The 19,434-nt window shown below is 36.4% G+C and overlaps 1 protein-coding gene across 5 annotated transcripts in view; it reads left to right on the top strand.

Moving 5' to 3' along the window:
* The window catches only part of GRM5 (glutamate metabotropic receptor 5), a 264,073-nt gene that overhangs the window by 188,020 nt on the left and 56,619 nt on the right, over nt 1-19,434 (top strand). For all 5 annotated transcript variants that reach the window (XM_071802656.1, XM_065832659.2, XM_065832650.2 and 2 more), the window contains exon 4: nt 12,515-12,750. In XM_071802656.1, the coding sequence (XP_071658757.1) occupies nt 12,515-12,750 (236 nt within the window). The remainder of the gene's footprint in view (nt 1-12,514; nt 12,751-19,434) is intronic.

The raw sequence follows: 19,434 nt of genomic DNA, 5'->3' as shown, positions 1-19,434 counted from the left end.
TAGCCTATGACACCTGAATTATTCTTAACTGAGTTTTAGAAGATGAAGTGCTCATAAAGCTGTTCTGTAGTTCATTTCTGTGGACATCTACGGGTAATATCAACATAAGCGCAAGGGATGAGCTAGCCATCACACGTATTATCTGAAGGCAGGCACTGAATTATAATAATTAGAGAGATATGTCTTGATCTGAGTACAGAGCTAGGAAGGCAATCCTGACTGTTGTCAAGGGCAAAGCTTCATCTGGTTGCAGCAGGAGGGAGGATTTTAGTGTATTTACCCTGTTTGGGTCATTATTCTAGGTCTAACTTGGTTTCTTTTTTTTTTTATATTTGGCTCAGTTTGCTGAATAGGATTTTTTAAGTTACTGAAATTACTGATTCCCTGGGAGACTGTGAATATGAATTTCTTCATATTTTTGATTGTGTGCTAATTATTGCAATTATTGGCTGAAATGACTTTTTCTTTCTCTGAGAAAACCCTAAATAACATCTGTCACTTTAAAATCTCTGCACACATAGAATTTTCTATCTATTGTACAATACAAATTGTATACTAGCCTGCCTAGAATTACTATAGAGCATACACTGAAGTCTGGTGATTTAAGACTTGTATTTCTGATGATAAAAAATTGAGATTCTGCTTAACTCTGTGCTATTAGACCAAAGGAACTTTTGTAGCTATGTATGGTTTCAAAATACGAGGTAAAAATACAAATAATATTGTTAACATATCTTCACCTTTTTGTTCCATGTTCAGTTTTTTTGTGTGTGAATACAATACTAAAGATTCACCCCAGAGCTTATGATTTGTCATAAACGAGCAAATTCTCTGCAAAGTAATAAAATTTATCATTAAGATATGCGTTATTATTAAAAATCACTGCTGAAATATAACGTATTTATGCTTATTTAAATATAATTTTTGTTGTCTGACTTTTTAACTCACTTTGTTTAATGTTTGCACCTCCTTAGAATACCTAGATATGTCCATATATACTGATTTACTTATAGTTTTCTTGTTTATACATCCAAAGATTAAGTATATTATTTGTGATTAAAAGTATTCTTCTACAGGAAAAATAAGATACAACATGTCAAATGTTGTTTTGAATTATATTTCATAGTGGTATAATAGTTTTAATCATTTCACAAATATATATTAAAAAAGCACACAATAGCTGGTATATAGAGATATGAGAATTTCTATTACATGTGTTTTTTTTTCAGGCTACAAATGTTATAAATATATACCCATAGAAAATAAATATATATTTATGTATACATATATAAATACATATATATATGTGTATATGTATGCTTACGTGTATTTCATTTTCTTTCAAGTAAGTGAATGGTTTTACTTACACCATTTTTTTTACCCACTTCTGAAATATTTTTCAAGTAGTAAGGCTATCTCAGTTATCTGGTCATCCATATGACTATGTTTGCATTTTTCATAAACATTGTTGTTGCATATCCATGAGGGCAATGCCTGGATATCTTATGGAGAATAATTTAATTACTGGCAACCCCAGTAAATCATTGATACAAGATAATTCTGATTCAGAATAAGCTATTTTTGTCCCAATGGACTTGAAATAACTAACAATTCTCTCAATCAGTGCAAACAAGTCAGCTGTGAGTAGAAAAACAGCATTTGCTTGTATTTACAGGCACATTATGCTGCTGTAGAATAGAGGATCCTCCTGCATTCAGGGTCATCCCAGAGATGTTTCCATTTCAGGTGAATGGGATGCACAGAAAATAGCTTTGTGACAGTGTTTCCAGACAGTATCATAGAATCATAGAATTATAGAATGTCCCGAGTTGGAAGACACCTATAAGGAGTTGGACTTGATGATCACCAGTAGATTTTTGCTTATTACCAGTAGGTTTTTGCTTATAATTTCTGCCAAGACCTGACTTGTATACATGACTTTTTTTTTTGGTATTTACTTGTATAGGCTTAGAAGGTACACAGCATTGCATTGCAATGTACATTACATTTTAGTGTCTGAGAGGCTATACTGAAGACAGGCATTCTGGAGAAGATAAAGATCAGTATTTTCACAGTGAAAATACATATTTGATTGAAATGTTTTAGAGATGAACTGCTTTTTTCTTTTGTTTTTCTGCTGTTGCTGACATTATGTAACGGGTGTTTTTTAGGCTGTCATTATGAGAAGTTTGCAGTTTGAGGAGCTTAGAATGAATTATAAATATGAGTCAACAGCATTAATATTGTTGAAAAGAAAAACTCCTGCCATATTCGGAAAATATGCTTTTAGGACGTGAAGTAATCTTTCTACCATACAACAAAGCAGTGGCGGAAGCAGTTCTGATGTCTCCCAAATAAATTTATGTTTTTCTACAGTACATGTGCAATCCTTCTGTTCTACTCTCTCTTTTGGCAGTCCTTATGTAATGTGAAACCAGGAAAAAAATGATTCCTGCTCCAGTTTTCCCAAACATGTTATCATGAAAATAAATGATAATCAATTTTTCTTCTTCCAGCCCCCTTATTTAAAGCTCAGCAGTTTCTCCTGATAACTACAGGGCGAAGACTGCAGACATTGTGGGAACTGCCAGCAGACTTCCATGTGGCAATGTGGACAAGTGTAAGAGGGTCCCCAGCTTGGGACAAAATATCCCTAAGTCAGGAAAGTCCATCACTGCCCTCTCATCTTTAGACCAGAGTTGTCATTTTGGTGGTTACTGGCAGCTACACCACGGTCACATCCTTGACACTATTTGTCAGTGCTCAGAATGTCCCAAGACAGCACTGAGTCTGTGGAGACCAGCTTGGCGCTTTGAGGAAGAATGAGATTCAGAATGACAGCAAGTCTAGAGAATAGTTCTCAAATGGAAAGTTGGAAACAACTGGGTTTATTTAGTCTAGAATAAACTGAAAATCTATGCAAATGATTGCTCTGAAATGAAGGTAGTTAACAAGTGAGGGACTTAAATTGTAGCACAGATTTACATTGTATCTTAGGAAAAACAACTTTGACCTTATAAAGTTGCCTAGGCACCCAAAATGTCTTTCTTCCTGGTAATATGTTGAATATTTACTTTTTCCTTACTAAAGAATTATTGGGGAATCAGGAAAGAATGCTGCATGAGTTGAATATCTTTGGAGTCCCTTCAATTCAGGGGACAGCCCACAAAATTTATATGTATAGATATAACTTCCTCCAATTAGTATGATTAGCTGTGAGAGATTTCAAGCATGAAGAGGGGGCATCATACGTTGGAAACTATATTTTATCATATTAATAGACTATATTTTGTTGTAGACTGGACTACAGTCAGGCTGAACTATTTTGCAGCTCTGAACTACATATGCAGACAGATACAAAACTCTGTTTTCATGCAAATTAGGTGTTGCTATAGACTACTGATCTCTCAAGTTGCCATCACAACCTTTCTCATCTTGGGGAAGTTTGGATACTTTGCAAGTAATTACTACCAGTAATCCCCTGTGCAAGGTATCTGCCAAATTCACTGCATAACCACTTCTTCTAGGTACCATCTTGTGAAAACAGTGTGTCATACTGCCTAAAAATAATTAGTTCATTTCTTTCCTTTGAATTACCCCTAAACTCATTTAGCTTTACAATACACATGAAAAAGAAGACAAAGATGAGGAATTGCAGTCTAAAAAAAGCCAGGCAGCAAGACAAGAATCCCCATTCATACATACACATATGTTCATTATAAAATGAACTCATCTAAATGCAACAATTTACAGCTGCTCACCAAAAGCAATTCCAGCCCCACATTATCAATCAAACAAATTTACCTTTGCAAGACTAGCAGCACTTTGCAGAAGAGCTTGAGGACTTTCAAATATTTTTAGACCTTTTAAGATACAGAAAAAAAACCCTGAAATATCAGAGAAATACAATTAAAGGAAAACTAAAGACAACCAGTGACAGTTAACAAACTCCTACACAGCTGGAGAAAAATTCTCAAATAAATAATACTCAAATGCTGTCGGTCAGATTTTTGGCAGAAATGTGATTACACGTAGGCAGAACTGCAGTTTCCATCATCATTATGTGGCCCGAAAACAGATTTTTGCATAACAAAAGAAGACCACTCTAGAGCCTAATGAATGCACTCATTAACTGTAATAGTTTTAGCTACAGATTGAAGCAGGAGGGACTTCAGAGAAAAAGAAATCAGCTCAACTGATCCCAAGATACTACTGCATTTTCAATTTAGAAAATAAGTGGAACTGTTTGCAAAGGGGAGAGTGGGGAGTCTATTTTTTTTGGTTGTTTACATGTATCTCTTAGCAGTTTGTCTAATCTAAGAAACAGTGCTTCAGAGAACAGGGATCCAAAAGCTTCATTCCCTATCTAACTGTTACTGACTCAAGAAATTTCAGTGATCACAATTTGTCCAGATGCAATAACTGGAAAGTTACTTTAAGTATAATGAGTTACCTAATGGTCTGAACTAGTGGACATGTCTCCAGCTTTCTATGCTGCATCCAACTGGTGTAAAAAGACAGAGCATACATCATATTGACTGTAGAGAAAATGTGTAACATGGTGAGGAGCTGTTGTAGGAACATCTCTTCTGTTTGGCAGTATGGGTGTCCACCTACCTAGTTGTAGTCAGTTTAGCATTAGTCCTATCCCTGCTTCCCTCTCCCACCCAGGCTTGGCAGCAGCTGAGAAAAGGACACTCCACCATCCTAGGCAAGTAAAATCAAAATGAAATGGTATCAAAGGGGAGGTATCAAAAGGAATCTTAGCTCCAAAACCATGAATTGTGGCATCTAAGTGGAATTTGGGTTTGTCAGAAACAATATGTACCTTTTTACTCAAAAAAAAAAAAAAAAAAAAGTCCAAGAGCTATTTCAGTGGTGCAGAGAAAAAAAAAAGCACATAAATTATTTCCAAATATCACACACTTCAAAAGTTGCAGACTTTCCCCACTTCTTTGGAAGACTTCTCAAGAATCTGAAAGCATTCATTAAAGTCAAGGTTATAAAGAAAAATCTGAAACCTATAGCTGAGATTTGAGAAATGTCTTAAGCAGTATAAAAGGCTGGTAACATTTAAAACTAAAACCTGCATCCATTTTGTATGTAGGCATGTCAACTTGTGCAATTGCTTTGTTGTTGTTCAGATAGGATGTCTTGTCATTGACCAATTGGCATTAGAGTTTCGGTTCCTATGCCTGACATGATTCAGCCTACAAAAGCAACAGATCTTATGTGTAGGCACAATAATACAGAATTGCTGCTATGGATATTCAAATCTGGGTGGCCTTAAATTGCCAAACCTATGTTTACTTCAGACTGTTGGCCAAAATGTCTGAATTAAGGAACATAAAATTTCTTTTCTGTTTTAAATCACAAAATATTGTCTTAACTATACAGAGAGATTTATTTGTCTAAACCCCTTTATTTCACGCACAGAAAAAAATAGATATATATAAAACCCAGTATCATTTTCATTTAGAGTAATTTTGAGAAGACTGAGAATTTCGAAAGTAACAGAAACAAGCATTTCTAGCGCAGATAAAAAAAGTCTTTTCATTTAAAATATGTTGATTGTGTAAAATGTTAGCTAGCTTTAATTAGGAGACCTTTTCACCTATTTCTTTCCTCTTGTGCATGGAGAAGTGTTTTTCTGCATGGTTCATTTTAGTGCTTCCCCTCTAGAACAGGAATACTGATCCCACTGGGCATGTGACCCACTGCACGTCTCTATGTATTCCAGCTACATCATTGGAATTAGCTGTGTGTACAGTCAAACACATCATTAATCCTAAATCAATTTCTGTTGTTTGTTGATGTGTCCCGTAACAACTGCAGAGGGAGAAAAATGCAATAACGAGAAAAGAAGCAAGGTAAAACGTCATGAGAAGCTGGGGAAATCATGAGGGAAGGGCATTATTTCAACTTTCTTCGCATTCTTCCTCTAGTCTATTGGGTTATATACAATCATCATTCCTAGACATATGTCAAACCACGACATAAGCTAGTACAAATACAAGGCAGAGTGGATGTCAAGAAGTCAGGTAGCCTACTGCCCTCCCTTTGCCAAGGCAGGGTCATCTATATCAGCTGGATATTTGTCTAACTTGCTCTTTGACACCTCCAAGCTATTCTAGTTCCTTATACTCTTTACTGTGAGGAATATTTTCCTGGTGTTTAAAGTGATTCTTTCTACTTCCAGTTTAAGTCATGAATGCTTACATCAACATGATAAACAAATTATGATCTTTTTTACTGCAGCTTTTTATCTAGCTGAAGAAAGTTATCACAATCTCTCCCCTAGTATTGTGTTTGGTTCTTCAGTTAACTCCATCAAGCCTGCTTTCTAGATCCTCTTCCAACTTTTCAGTTGACAGTTTACCTCTGTTGCTAACCACAAGTTTTCCCTTTTGTGAAGCTTGATACTAAAAACTTCTGATTTTGTCTTTAGTAGCTTTCTCCCCATAGTGAGCTGCAGGCTGACATGTTCTTTACTCTTCTCACAATAAAGTGGTCAGAGAATAGCTTTGTGTTCCTTCTGATGTCCCTTGCTTACTGCAATGTGTTTTGTGCCTTGACCTTTCTCATTTTATCTCTGTCTAATGTTTTTCTTTCATGTTGATCTTCGATAATCTGAGCTTGCTTCTGCTTTTCATATATTTCCAACTTTGAGATGATTACACGAATGTCTTACCATATTTTCTGTCTTTCTTCTACATGGTACCTCTTAATTAAGTACTTTTAAGTTCTTCAATTCCCTAGACGTTCCTTACAACAGATCTAACCATAAAATTTTGTAAGCTTAGTGAAGTCTGTTACTTTTGCTCTTTATTCTTTTAAAAATCGCAAATGCTATTTTTTTTGTGTTTGTTCCCACCTGATTTGCCTTTTATCTTAACCTTCTCAAGCAGTCCCCACCTACTGATCAAACAGCTATAGAGGAGCCTCCTCTTGTCATTAGGTACAGCCTGTATCCAAGTAATGCAACCTAAGCTTTCCAAGAACTTGATAGACAAACTACTGTGCTTTGGAGAATTATTTGGTAGCAGCTCACAAAAAGCTTTCTCCATCTCATTTTCCAGATTTGACCGCATTAATCAACACTTATTACATGAAGGACCAAATACTTATCATCTGTAAGCATGAACAGTAGTCAATTCCTTCCATATACATCTCTGAACACATAAATGAGACCTTGATGCTTGAGGCAACACCTCCTTCCCACTCCATTTCCCTGCTTTTCCTGAAGCCATTTAATTTTTTTTTGTGTTGTCTGCTTATTTATGTGTGCCTAATGACCTCTTCTAAGCAACTGTTGTCTCACACTATCTTACCATGAAATTAAAGTTTTCCACATTCTCTTATCTAATTTAAGCTGACAATAGTTCTCTTCCTTTGTCCTGTTTACAGTGATGTTCAACTCTAATAATTTGCTAGTCCTGTAGCAGGTGTCAATCAGCTCTGCAAATCCCTGTTATCCTTGACAAGTAGATTGTCATCAGTAGCATTCTCCATGCTGTTGATTGTCATGCTACTTACCAAGTAGATGTGGAATACTCTTGGGGAAATGTCTATCTCATATTTTTGAAGATGTTTTGTGGAATTAAATGCTTAAGTCATTGTTGACAGGGATTGACTAACTTTACCTTTTTGTAAATGTTTTTCAGGAGGGCTAGCAATTTCTTGACTGCACTGTATGAGCCCAAAGCAGCCATCACCATCACGCATATTGAATGATCTTTATATTCATTAAGTGTCTTTTTGATGACCTCTTCATAATGCTTCAAGCATGAGCTTGCTCCTGTGCTGCTCTTCACCTGAATGTTCTCTTAACTCCATGATGATTCTTCCCAGAAGAAACAAAAAGACTTCATTCAAACAGGTGGAGATTTCTTTAAAAGAGATGCAATCCTGCATCTCATCTTTCTTGGAGATCAACACTTTCTTGTCAAAGATTGCTTTTCCTTCCTCCCGCAATCCCTGCATATAATAGGCAATGTGGACTGAAACTGGCACATCAGTGCCACCCATCTGGCGAAGCTATTATTGGTGCTTGCTATTTCATATGAAAGATAGGAAAGATGGGAAAGGACAAAACACAGAAAATCCAGGAATCCATATTCATGTTTCTCACATTTTAAGGTTGCAAATATAATCCTAATAAGTCTGCACCTCTATCTGTATGTTTACATACAGTATAACAGTACATACTGGTCCTACAGCGACACTCCTATTTGTTCAGGTATGCTAAGGTACAGAATTCTGAAGACTCATTCCCTCCTACTACCATTAGTATCCAGGGTTGTGGGAGAGAGAGGAGCAGAGTACTCACTATTTGTGATCAGAATTGTGCAACCCAATAATTTAAATATGGTCTCTTTTGACTCCACTTTTCTTTTGAGATTTTTCAAAGTAATTGTATGTACAGTAGTGATCTACACAATTGAATTAGGTTAGTGTATTTATAGTAATTCATTAATTATTGTCTTTATTAATTTGAAACATTATAAAAATTGTGGCTCTGTCGTGTAATTTAATGAAATCTTTCTGTTATATTAAACTGTTGTGATTTACTGTGAGTAAACTAAACACACCTTTAACAAAGCAGCAGAACTCTTCCCCTCTGTTTGCTGAAGGATATTTTTTCACTGAAATCTCCATCACCCTGGCATATCCTACCAAAAGCAGTATCTGGGACAATGTACACATGCACATAATATCTAGTAACAGATAGAGAACTTTATGATAATTGCCCTCTTATTTCAAGTTCATCTCTTGCTAGTACTACAACCATAAACCCCATGTATTCATTCTGCCCTTTTTCCTTCCTCCTGTCATTCCTTATTTTATTTGATGTGCAAGAATTTTCTGAAATGTCATCTTTTTTTTTTAAAAGAAATGTCATTAACAATTATATATTTTGTTTGATACAGTATGAACATTATCCTGTATCACATAGCCAGCCTTTAAGAAAAGTGCACCAGATATTAATCTGACAGCCAAGAATATTAACACAAAAGAATGGGATGTGGATAAAAAACATCACGATCCTGAAAGACAATTCCCCACTGTGTTGAATTTGAGTGTAATATTGAGGGCAGCCAGAACTGCACGTGTCATAGTCCTCTTACTCTGGCTTGCTTATGAATGAGATATATGCATTACTGCATATAACAGATAGATATCTCAGCAAGGGGCTTTTCCTTTTGATGCTGCAGCTGTGCAACTACTGCTTTCTTTCACAGCAACATTTCTCCATGTGCAACTCTGTCTTTACATAAGTCTTTGTGGGATCACTCTAAAGACACTTTTCCATTCGTTCAAAAGCAACACCACCTATTTCTAATAATCAAAATCACCTAATCACTTATCAGAATAACATTGGAAAGCACAGTGTCCACACAAGGGAGAAAAAATGAACTTGTGTAGTGATCTGTTAAGGATATCCATGTCCCATTTAATCTGTTTGGGCTCTTTTGTAACCGTTGCTAAAAAACTGTTCACCTGGATTTATTTTACTACCTGTGAGGAAGCTGTTCTTAACCCCTTGTTCACCTAAATATCCTGTACACTCCACTGCTAACAAGAAGAACCATCTCTTTCACCAGCACTCAGTCCTGTGTTGCATTCGTGGTAGTCTGTGCACCTCACCACTTCTGTGGATGAGAGTGGATACCATTCTGAACCTCCTTGTTACAGCCAATTTCTTGAACCAAAGCACCTTTTGTCAGTTGAACCAGTAGATTTTAGCAATGGGCAATACCATTTGGAAGCTTTCATAATGCAACAGCCAGTGGAGAACAAAGATACTGCCAGCTACTGGAGTAAAATTAAGACAAGAAAGTCTAAGGAAGGACAAGCAAGACAATGAAATGAAGCAGATATCTCTCTCTCTGTCCACTTCTCTCTCATCTTCCCACGCCTTACTCAGTTCAGAGGATGACAGAGGTCTGATATTCCAAATACATTATATCAGCTTGTCATTGACTATCCATAAGTATCGTTACTCTACTGTGGGTGCATAATTTAAATATCACACACTAGTGAAGCTTTTTTATGTTTTGCAAACCTATTTTGCTACTCCACTTTCACTGGCCTTTGAATATTAGTTTAACATTTGCTTTGCCACTTTGTCTATCCAAGGCTTTATTATCTCTATATTGTTGTCTCTATAATACATACCTTGAGTACATTTTTTACATAACACTCCTAAAAACCTTTTGCCCAAGAAGCTAAGCTGAAATACTTATCTGAATTAAAAGCAGCTCTTTTGAATTAAGAAGGCCTTCTGCGAAAAAGTTGAGAAGAAGGGTTATGTAATATGAAGTGGTTATTTGTATCTTTTTAAATGACTTAAAGTTTTAAAATCACATCTCTGTTGCAAGCCTTCTTAAAGGGGATAGGTGTTTATAAACTAATACTATACATTTTACAGCATTCTGCTTGATTAGATCTACAAAACTGTTCCTCTGAAAAATTATAAAGAAATTAATTACAAGAAAATAGTTTCTTTCTAAGTTGTTTATGAGAGAATCCATAAAGCTGGGATACTGATAGCACAGCTGCAATTCTGTTAAATTCTATTCAGTTTAAAAAACAAAAACAACAACAAAAAAACAACAAAACACACTACAGCAAATCTATCACAGCCTGCATTCATAAAACCTGTTATATTTTATGAGGATGGATAAAATTGCTTTAAAACTTGCCAAAGATTAAGATGAATCTTGCAAATAAAAGGTTCAGTCACTCCTAAATTTAAAAAAACCTTATGCAGCTTTAATCACAAAACAAGCCATAAATGCTTCTAACTCTTCGGTCAGTACATAGTCCTGGTGGAAGGTGGTGAGTGTTTACCTGTACTGATCCTCCTGAGTGCGGTTGGGAACATTAACATCTGTGTTCATCCCTAATTGGATCTAAGCTTGAAGGTAAATTTTCCAAGTGCTGTATTCAAGCTGTACATCAATGCTCATCTTTCTCCTTCCATTAATGTATATTTTTAATCTTTTGTGCTGAGTAAATCAGTGCATTTGAAATCTGAAGCATGTTTAATGGTCCCTTCATTTTCATCCCAGACACTGGATATTATTTTTGCCACTGGCAAAGCTTTTATTTATTGACATTGCAGCTGTGCTAAGATGTAGTCAAGAGTCCAGGCTTCAAGGAAAACAATGTCTTGTGCAGAAGGAATTACTGTCTGAGGTCTTGACTTCTACACTTGTGTGAGGACAGCTGAGTCCCCGTGTAGAGAACAGGGAATCTGCTGCATTTAAACCAGACAGTGAATGATCAAAAAAGAGCAACAGAACCACACAGATAAAGGTCACCTGTATCAGCTACACTATGACTGACTTAAAATTGTTAGGGCTAGCTTTAAACAACTCATGAAGTTTTAAAAGAAGACAAATTAAGCTTATTTTTCCTCCTTCAGTTATTCGACCTTTAGGATTTAAAGGTTCTCTCTACAGTCATTAACATCAGTGCCTTTTTAGAGGATGAAAAAAAAATAATCTGAAATTCATATACACTTCTGTAACTATAAGACCTGGGGCTTTTGAAAAACTGAAATGTTTATAATAAAACAGTCTGCAATGCTCTAATGAGATATGTACATTTCTAGTGGAGTAGAATGAAACTTTATAAATGCCAGTATTTCCAAGAAAATCCATTATGAAACTGGGGAGAGGGAAATTACCTGGAGAGGTTTGTGAAATTTTGTTTGATTTGGGTTTTCAGTCACTTCTGGATACTTGTGGTCAGAGTGTTGCAAGCAGAAAGGTTAACAGAAGGGGGTTAAAATTCTGTGTGTGGTGCAGTGTCACACAAGATCATAATACTCCAGCCACCAGCAACCAAGAAACAGAAGCTACACATGGATCTACATGATGCTTCACTCAGCTTCATTAGACATGTCTGTAGAGAGAACTTATTGCTTCAGATGCAATGCATCTGAGCTCCAAGCTGGTATATCTGCTTGAGCAGTGTCAGCCCATTCAAAATTTGCTTCTGTCTCTTTGTCCATTGTATAGTCTAGGTATGGGGTACAACACAACCTTGCCCTTCACACTGTAAGAGGTCCTGTTGTCAATGTCACCTCCTTTCAGATAAGAGTAGTATCACCCTGGTGTCAGTAAAACACTGAATCCAGGATTTTCTCCCTAAAGCTCAGTGAGGTTTAATGTGATGCAGAGATGTGCTTATATACAGCAGATTTTAGGATCTATGATTTTTACTGTTGATTCAATTACCTGAAGTGGAGGATGAAGAATACATCATCTAACTAGAAGGTGCCAGTGACAAGCAAAAAAAAGGAAAAGTAAAATACTGAGTTCTTCTGCTAGAAGTTTTACATACTGAGTTCTTCTGCTAGAAGTTTTACAGGTATTTTACTAAACTCCACTCAGAATCACAGGTGTGAGTATGTGCACTTAGGCTTCAAATTTTACTATTAAGAAAGTTATTTTCTTATTCTGTTGAATGGTTAATGTTGTCTCCATTTAATTTATCCTCACAGTGATGGCTGGGCAGACAGGTATGACGTGACAGACGGGTACCAGCGTGAGGCTGTCGGTGGAATAACAATCAAGCTCCAGTCTCCTGATGTGAAGTGGTTTGATGATTACTACCTACAGCTTCGCCCAGAAACCAATCATCGAAATCCATGGTTTCAGGAATTTTGGCAGCACAGGTTCCAATGTCGGTTAGAAGGCTTTCCTCAAGAGAATCCGAAATATAACAAGACTTGCACAAGTAAGTGAATTTATTACTTCTGTATAAACCAGTGTGACTGAATGTCTGGTGTAAACACCTCATGTTAGACTGATGCAGCCTGGTCTGGTGGAATAATGAATAAGATTGGAAGGAAAGAGGCTGGAATTGCAATCCTTGCTCTTTCCAAAATGATGACAACCACAATTTTAAAAGTATTCAGATCTCCAAGGAAACAAACAGTGCCTCAGTACCTAATTCCTCTCTGTATTTGAAAAACTTGATTCTACTCTACCTCCACAGGCAACTAAACACTTCCAAAAATGTTGTAAGGCAAAAATTTGTCACTTTTTTTCTGAAACAGCGAAAACGTTATTGCTGTAGCTCACAGGAGCAATGAGAGATTTAATATACTAAAAGTCATCTGAAGTCCATATGTTAATGATGATTATTTGTGTATTTCAGATAGAAGACTGGCTGGTTTGAAAGATTTCATTAGGTTTTCTTTCAACGATGAGTCATTTCAGGAAATGCCATTTTGAGCTGATCTTTTTCATTAAATTGTACTGATTTTAGCAAAAACTGCCACAACATTTTGTCAGTTTAGTAAAACAGTGGCAAAAACATTTTTCCCAGAAAGATTTGGTACAGTTTTCTCTTTGGTGCTTGTTTGTTTGTTTGTTTTTTAATTATTACTAATTTTTATTACTTCTGTTAATTACTCTTTATTACATGAGATGCCAAGAAGTACTAAGGCAGTGGACATCCTGCTGGGGCTGGGGCATAAGATGGTGCCATGCTGGGCATTAGCCCAACCACAGCTGTAAGCCCAAAGGGACCTTCCCTCCCTAAAATGTCAAAAATCTTTTACACACTCATGAGACTAAAAAATGGCTTTAAGGATACAGTGTTAGATTTACACAACACAAAACCCAACCTAAGTCACACTTAATGTTTCTAAATCTTTATTTTGATTTGGGCAAGTTCATAGAGGAAGCTTGTGGCTGAGATGGAAATGGAATCTAGGAATCCCAAAATCTCAGCGTACATCTTTAATATTCAACTGACTTTTCTCCATTATTTTTCTTCTGCTATCCTTCCAACATAGGTTTTATTTGAGCTAATGACAGGTACTGTATATGGAACAGTAAACTTCATTGATTTTCCCACAATAATGTAGTTCTCTTTCCTGAGATGTCAATACAGTGGGAACAGCAGGATACAGGCTAATAAAGACTTGGTTTCTACCAATGTGCTGTATTAGCAATGACATTTCAACTTGACTTTTCTGGGTTTCTTTTTTTACTTACTTTTTACCAACACTGGGAGAATCTAATTTCTGTTTTATATGAAACATTGGGAACTGTGAAATATAGGTGCCTATAGTCTTTTATAGTACCCAAAATACAATTCACCACTACAACAAAAAATATCTCGGGGTGCAGGGACATGCTATGATAGATGTGATGTTACCTGGTCATGGATATGAGACAACTTAATCATAAAACTTGACTAGCTTGGTTTGAATAGCACATATCACTGGAAGATTTCCAACAAAGAGATCTTGAATGAGCTACAGCTCAAATTAGTTCCTAAAACCCAGGAATGTCAAATACACAAAGAAATGTGCAAGGATGACAATCTGCTGATTTTCAAACCATGAACAGAGAGAAGGATTACTTTCCCAAACAGGTTGTTCTAATTACTTTTCCTTCATCTTTATTGTTATATTCAGTGCTGGGCCATGATGGCTGTAGTAAAAGAACAAAAAACAGATTATGATAGCTTTAATTCTTTCTCATTGCCATAGAGTGGAAAACATTACTTCAGCTGTGGAGTTCCCCAGATTAACGACAATACATGCAACAATCAATTAAAACTGCCCAGTTAATCAGGTTTTTGACACAGGCAGTTGTTAGTCATCATTTTACTCAGTTTTACAGTCTTGATTCTGATCTAGACCATCTGTCAAAATCAATGGAAAGGAAACTGAAAAGTTGGCCAAAAAGACTACAAGCAGATTTATTTAATGGCAATTTTGTGTGTCATTAGTGTTAAGACACACTGTTTTTCTCATAATAGCCCCAAAACTAGGCAAGGGTGTATGATAAAGTGAAGAAATATTGAACTTGGACAACTTTGTGGATTTACCATCAGGAAAGACACAAATTTATTCTCTGAGAATTACAAGACTGGAGATTTTGATGTTGGGAGTTTAAAATTAAAATGAATTTTTGAGACTGTAATGGTAGTTTTTGCCTCTACCTCATTTCCTATCCTCCATATGACTTCGAAAATTGTGTCTTTCTATTGATTCCTACATTCATATTTGGTTTCTTAACGTCAAGAACTCAAAGTTTTGAGTCTTAGATTCCCTCAGTTTTAAAGATGATACTTGCCCTTCATGGTCAGAAACATTTCAGAGACTACCTTGACAATTTCTGCACAATGATGAACATAATAGTGCTGCTTCAGATTTATCCTGATAAGGAAACAGGACAGTGCCCTTCAATTTATCTAATTGAATGCATTGTCTTCCCCAGCAGCTGCATAAATAGGAAAAAAAAAAAAAAAAAAAAAAAAAAAAAAAAGCACTAAGGGTCTTTCTCAGTGTTCCAATTAAAGGGATTGAGTTTATTGAGAAATGCTGTAGAGAAATAAAAATCTATTTTTGCGCCAAAAGGCAAGCCATTCTTTACTTCTTGGGATAATGATAAAAAGATAAACATAAAGCTGATGAGTGTTGATAGATGTTGTCATTATTAAATGAAGGTATCTATACAGAGAGCAATAACCAGTGGAAAAAATTGATCATTCTTGACAACCTGGTTGTACTATCATGAAAAAAAAACCAATGGTTAGCAGTATGAACAGCTTATTTAAACAGCAAGAAAATAAGTACAAGGAGATAGAGCTGAAATCTGAATATATAATTGACTTCACCAGTGCCACAAGTATGAATTTAGTTGTTTAAACCTTTGTGTTTACTTTGCTGATCCCTGCCTAATAAAATGGTAGTCTACGTTTACTTCTGTGACAGAAAATAGATGAAGTCATAAGGAAATGAAGACAGCTCCAATGACTTGTGGGGTTTTTATTTTCATTTTTTAGTATCAGTTATCCATAGACCATGTCAAACAGGTATTATGAAATGAAGACATGACTTAATAAGATATGCACAATAAAACTGTGAAATCAGCCAAATAAAGAGGATGTGAAAAACAATCAAAAATATTTTTTTCTCCATTTATTGCTAAGCACTAAAAGGTCTGCATCCTTTCCCATAGACTTAGTTCACACTCAGATGAACATTTTAGCATCAAGCCCACTTTTCGTTTGCAGATTTGAACATACTTACTTAATCTAAATCGGTGTCACTGCTGTTGCTAAATTCATTGATTTTTCTGCCCAGCTGGAGCAATACAGAAAGTGAGAAGTTTGCAGACTTATCTGACTTGATTTTCAGTGTAATCAGTTCCATGCCACAGGAGAGCTGCTACAAACCACCTCTGAACACCAAGAGTCAGAACAAAGAATTTTAAATGCATCTTTAAAAAGACATGTAATGGCCTGTAAACACCAGGGATTTTACAAAAAATTGGATTTGGTTTCCCCTTTGGCATCAGTGAGACTTTTTTTTATTATCTAAGGACACAATTCAGCAAAGTTTGTAACTAGGTGTGCAAGTTGATCCAGATGAGTAACTCCACTCAATGACAATCTTCAGGTCACAAAAGGCTAATCCAGTCCTTTGGTATTGATTGCCTTTGGATCTTTGAAGACCAAGAGTATATGTACTTGCTGTTTTACAGACAAGTGTCATCACCAGAACTCAAATTCCTGGTCCTTTTTCCTCTTAGTGAGGTTGTTTTACAAATGTGTTTTTAACACAGAGCAGAAGCAAAACCCAACACAAGTGAAATATGTTGTGAAACTCTGGCTTAACCAACATTAGTGGAAAAGTCAAGTCTTCAAGGTCATCGGGGCACAACCAGAATAATTACAATTACCAGTCTGTTAAATGAATTCTTTTGCCCCTGCTGCTAAATTATATTACTTTTGCCATGTTGTGTAAAAGCCAGAGACATGGATGAAACAGTATTTTTAAGGTGCTACTTAAACACAGAGCAAAATCAGCATACACATTGTGAGTATCTGTGATCTAAGCATAAGACAAGGAAGAGCAAATAAATAGAGAACCATAGAATCATAGAATGGTTTGGGTTGGAGGGCACCTTAACGATCATTTGGTTCTAATCCCTCTGCCATGAGCAGAGACAACTTCCACTAGACCAGGTTGCTCAAATTCCTGTCCAGCCTGGCCTTGAATACTTCCAGGGATGGGGCATTCACAGCTTCTCTGGGCAACCTGTTCCAGTGCCTCACCACCCTCATGGGGAAGACTTTCTTATATCTAATCTAAATCTACCCTCTTCCAGTTTAAAGGTATCACCACTCATCCTGTCACTACATGCCTTTGTAAAAAGTCCTTCTCCAGTGTTCTTGTAGGTCCCCTTTTGGTACTGGAAGGCTGCTCTAAGGTCTCCCCAGAGCCTTCTCTTCTCCAGGCTGAACAACCTCAGCTCTCAGCCTTTCCTCATAGGAGAGGTGTTCCAGCCCTCTGATCATCATTGTGATCCTCCTCTGGACTCGTTCCAAAAGGTCCATGTCCTTCTTCTGTTGGGGACTCTAGAGTTGGATGCAGAGCTTCAGGTGGGGTCTCAATGAGGCTGGTGCTGATAAAGCTGTTCAACATCTTAGTTTGACTGGCACAGGTTAGAGACTTCAGAGAAAAGTAGTAGTTTCTTGAAAAGGAACAACAGAAAAAAGAATCTGAAGAAAGGTGGAGGGGGACTTGTGTAGGTATTTACAGCAGGGTCCTGACATTAAATACCATGTTTCAAAGCAGGAAGATAGAAAACAGAAAAGGAAATGATGGAGGCTGGGTAATCACAGACAAAGTTCAACCACAGACAGAACATAGAGGGCACTGAAAGTGAGAAAATAAACTTCTGTCTCACATATTCGGGAGCAACAAGCCAGTGTCAGGGTTTACAGGAAAAAATAACATACTTAAGGTTATGAACAGGGAAAATGAGATTTGCAGCAGCATTCTGGATGTGTCTTAGCAGGATGCAGAAATACAAATCTTCCATTCATGATTTAATCATGTGGCTTCTCTGAGATAAAAACACTTTTCCAAAGGTGCAAAAGTGAACTTAGAGGAAGTATGACTAATATATCTCCAAGCAATTAAGAATAGGATTAAGAGTGAAAGAGTTTATTTACAGAAAGGGAGGTAAAGGAGATTGGGGATAAAATTGAGAAAAGTTTTATGGCTAATGGTACAGAAGGGCACATAAAATGTAAATGTAAAACCTTAACACCTCCCACTGTATGGGGCTTTGAGAAATCTGGTCTAGTGGAATGTGATCCTGCCCATGGCAGGAGGTTGTAACTAGATGATCTTCAAGGTTCCTTCCAACCCAAACCGTTCTATGATTTTATGATTTCAGGTATCGAGTAGGTGACAGACAAGTCGTATTCAGGAAAATTCAAATGCCTTTTAATTCACTGTTCAAAAAAAAAAAAAAAATTAACTTGATTTGTTTTGTTTTCATGTGCAATCTAAAACCAAAAGTGTAGGAATGCTGAGTTTCTACACTTGATCAATATAATATCAATACACTTGAAATATTATGTCTTATAATTGGACACTGGCAAGCTGAGTGATGGTCCAGCCCTCATTTTTACGGGCCACATTTCAGATCTGGAGCTCAAAACCAGTTTACCACTACTCTTACAGTGATGCTGGATCAGGTCCAGAAATTTCCCAAGGCAGATCAGCTGTAAGACAAAGATCCAGATCTGAATTTTCCAGAAGCCTCATATAATCTGGGCCAGGAGCCTACACAGACACATCACTATTTTTTTGACTCAGAGGAAAAAGCAGTGTGACACTAAGAACTATTATATGCTCTGTTACATCTACTTGAAAGACTTTTTGAGATACATTGATCCTGATTTTAATACACCTGTAACTCAACTCTTGAATAACTTCATTCTCACTGCTGTTACAGAATTCAAATTCCTCCAAAATCTGACTACAAAGCTATGTCTCTTTTTCTTTCACTTTATGCTCCCTGCGTTCCTCCTTCCATATATTAGATATATTTGAGTATATACCGTGCTACTGTGGTTTTGTTCTTTATATTTTACTTCCTTGTTCTTTTTATCATAATTCCTTTTCTCACTGCATTTCTGAACCTTGAAAACTATGTGGAAGATTAATACCGTTTTACAGGTAGACCATGTCTCTTCAGACTTAAGAATAAAAGCAAATTATAATTAAATGTATTCAGATTATATACAGTTCTTATTAAATTAATGAATTGGTGTAGGTCCTGTCATTCTTTTTTCTCAGCAGCTCAGCTTCCTATATAGACTCAGATACTTCATATATGTATGCTTGCAAGCACAGGAAGATATACGCCAGTATTTAACGTGCTTTTGCATCTGTAGTGGTTTTGTTTCATTGCAATTTATGACCAAAGAAATTGAATTCTGTCAAAGGTGAAAGGATAAAATGTTAAGAGAATGGTGTGAAGAAATCATCTCTTGACTTACCTTCTCCTAGGACTTACAGTCACTAAAACTGTTTTCACTGATTTTACTGAACTTGACAATAGGAGCCAGACCACCACCAGTACATAGGCATCCAAGGAT

The sequence above is a fragment of the Patagioenas fasciata genome, chromosome 1 (assembly GCF_037038585.1).
Source record: "Patagioenas fasciata isolate bPatFas1 chromosome 1, bPatFas1.hap1, whole genome shotgun sequence".
Lineage (NCBI taxonomy): Eukaryota > Metazoa > Chordata > Aves > Columbiformes > Columbidae > Patagioenas > Patagioenas fasciata.
Note: the sequence above shows the minus strand (reverse complement) of the source record. Positions and strands in the feature narration are given on the sequence as shown.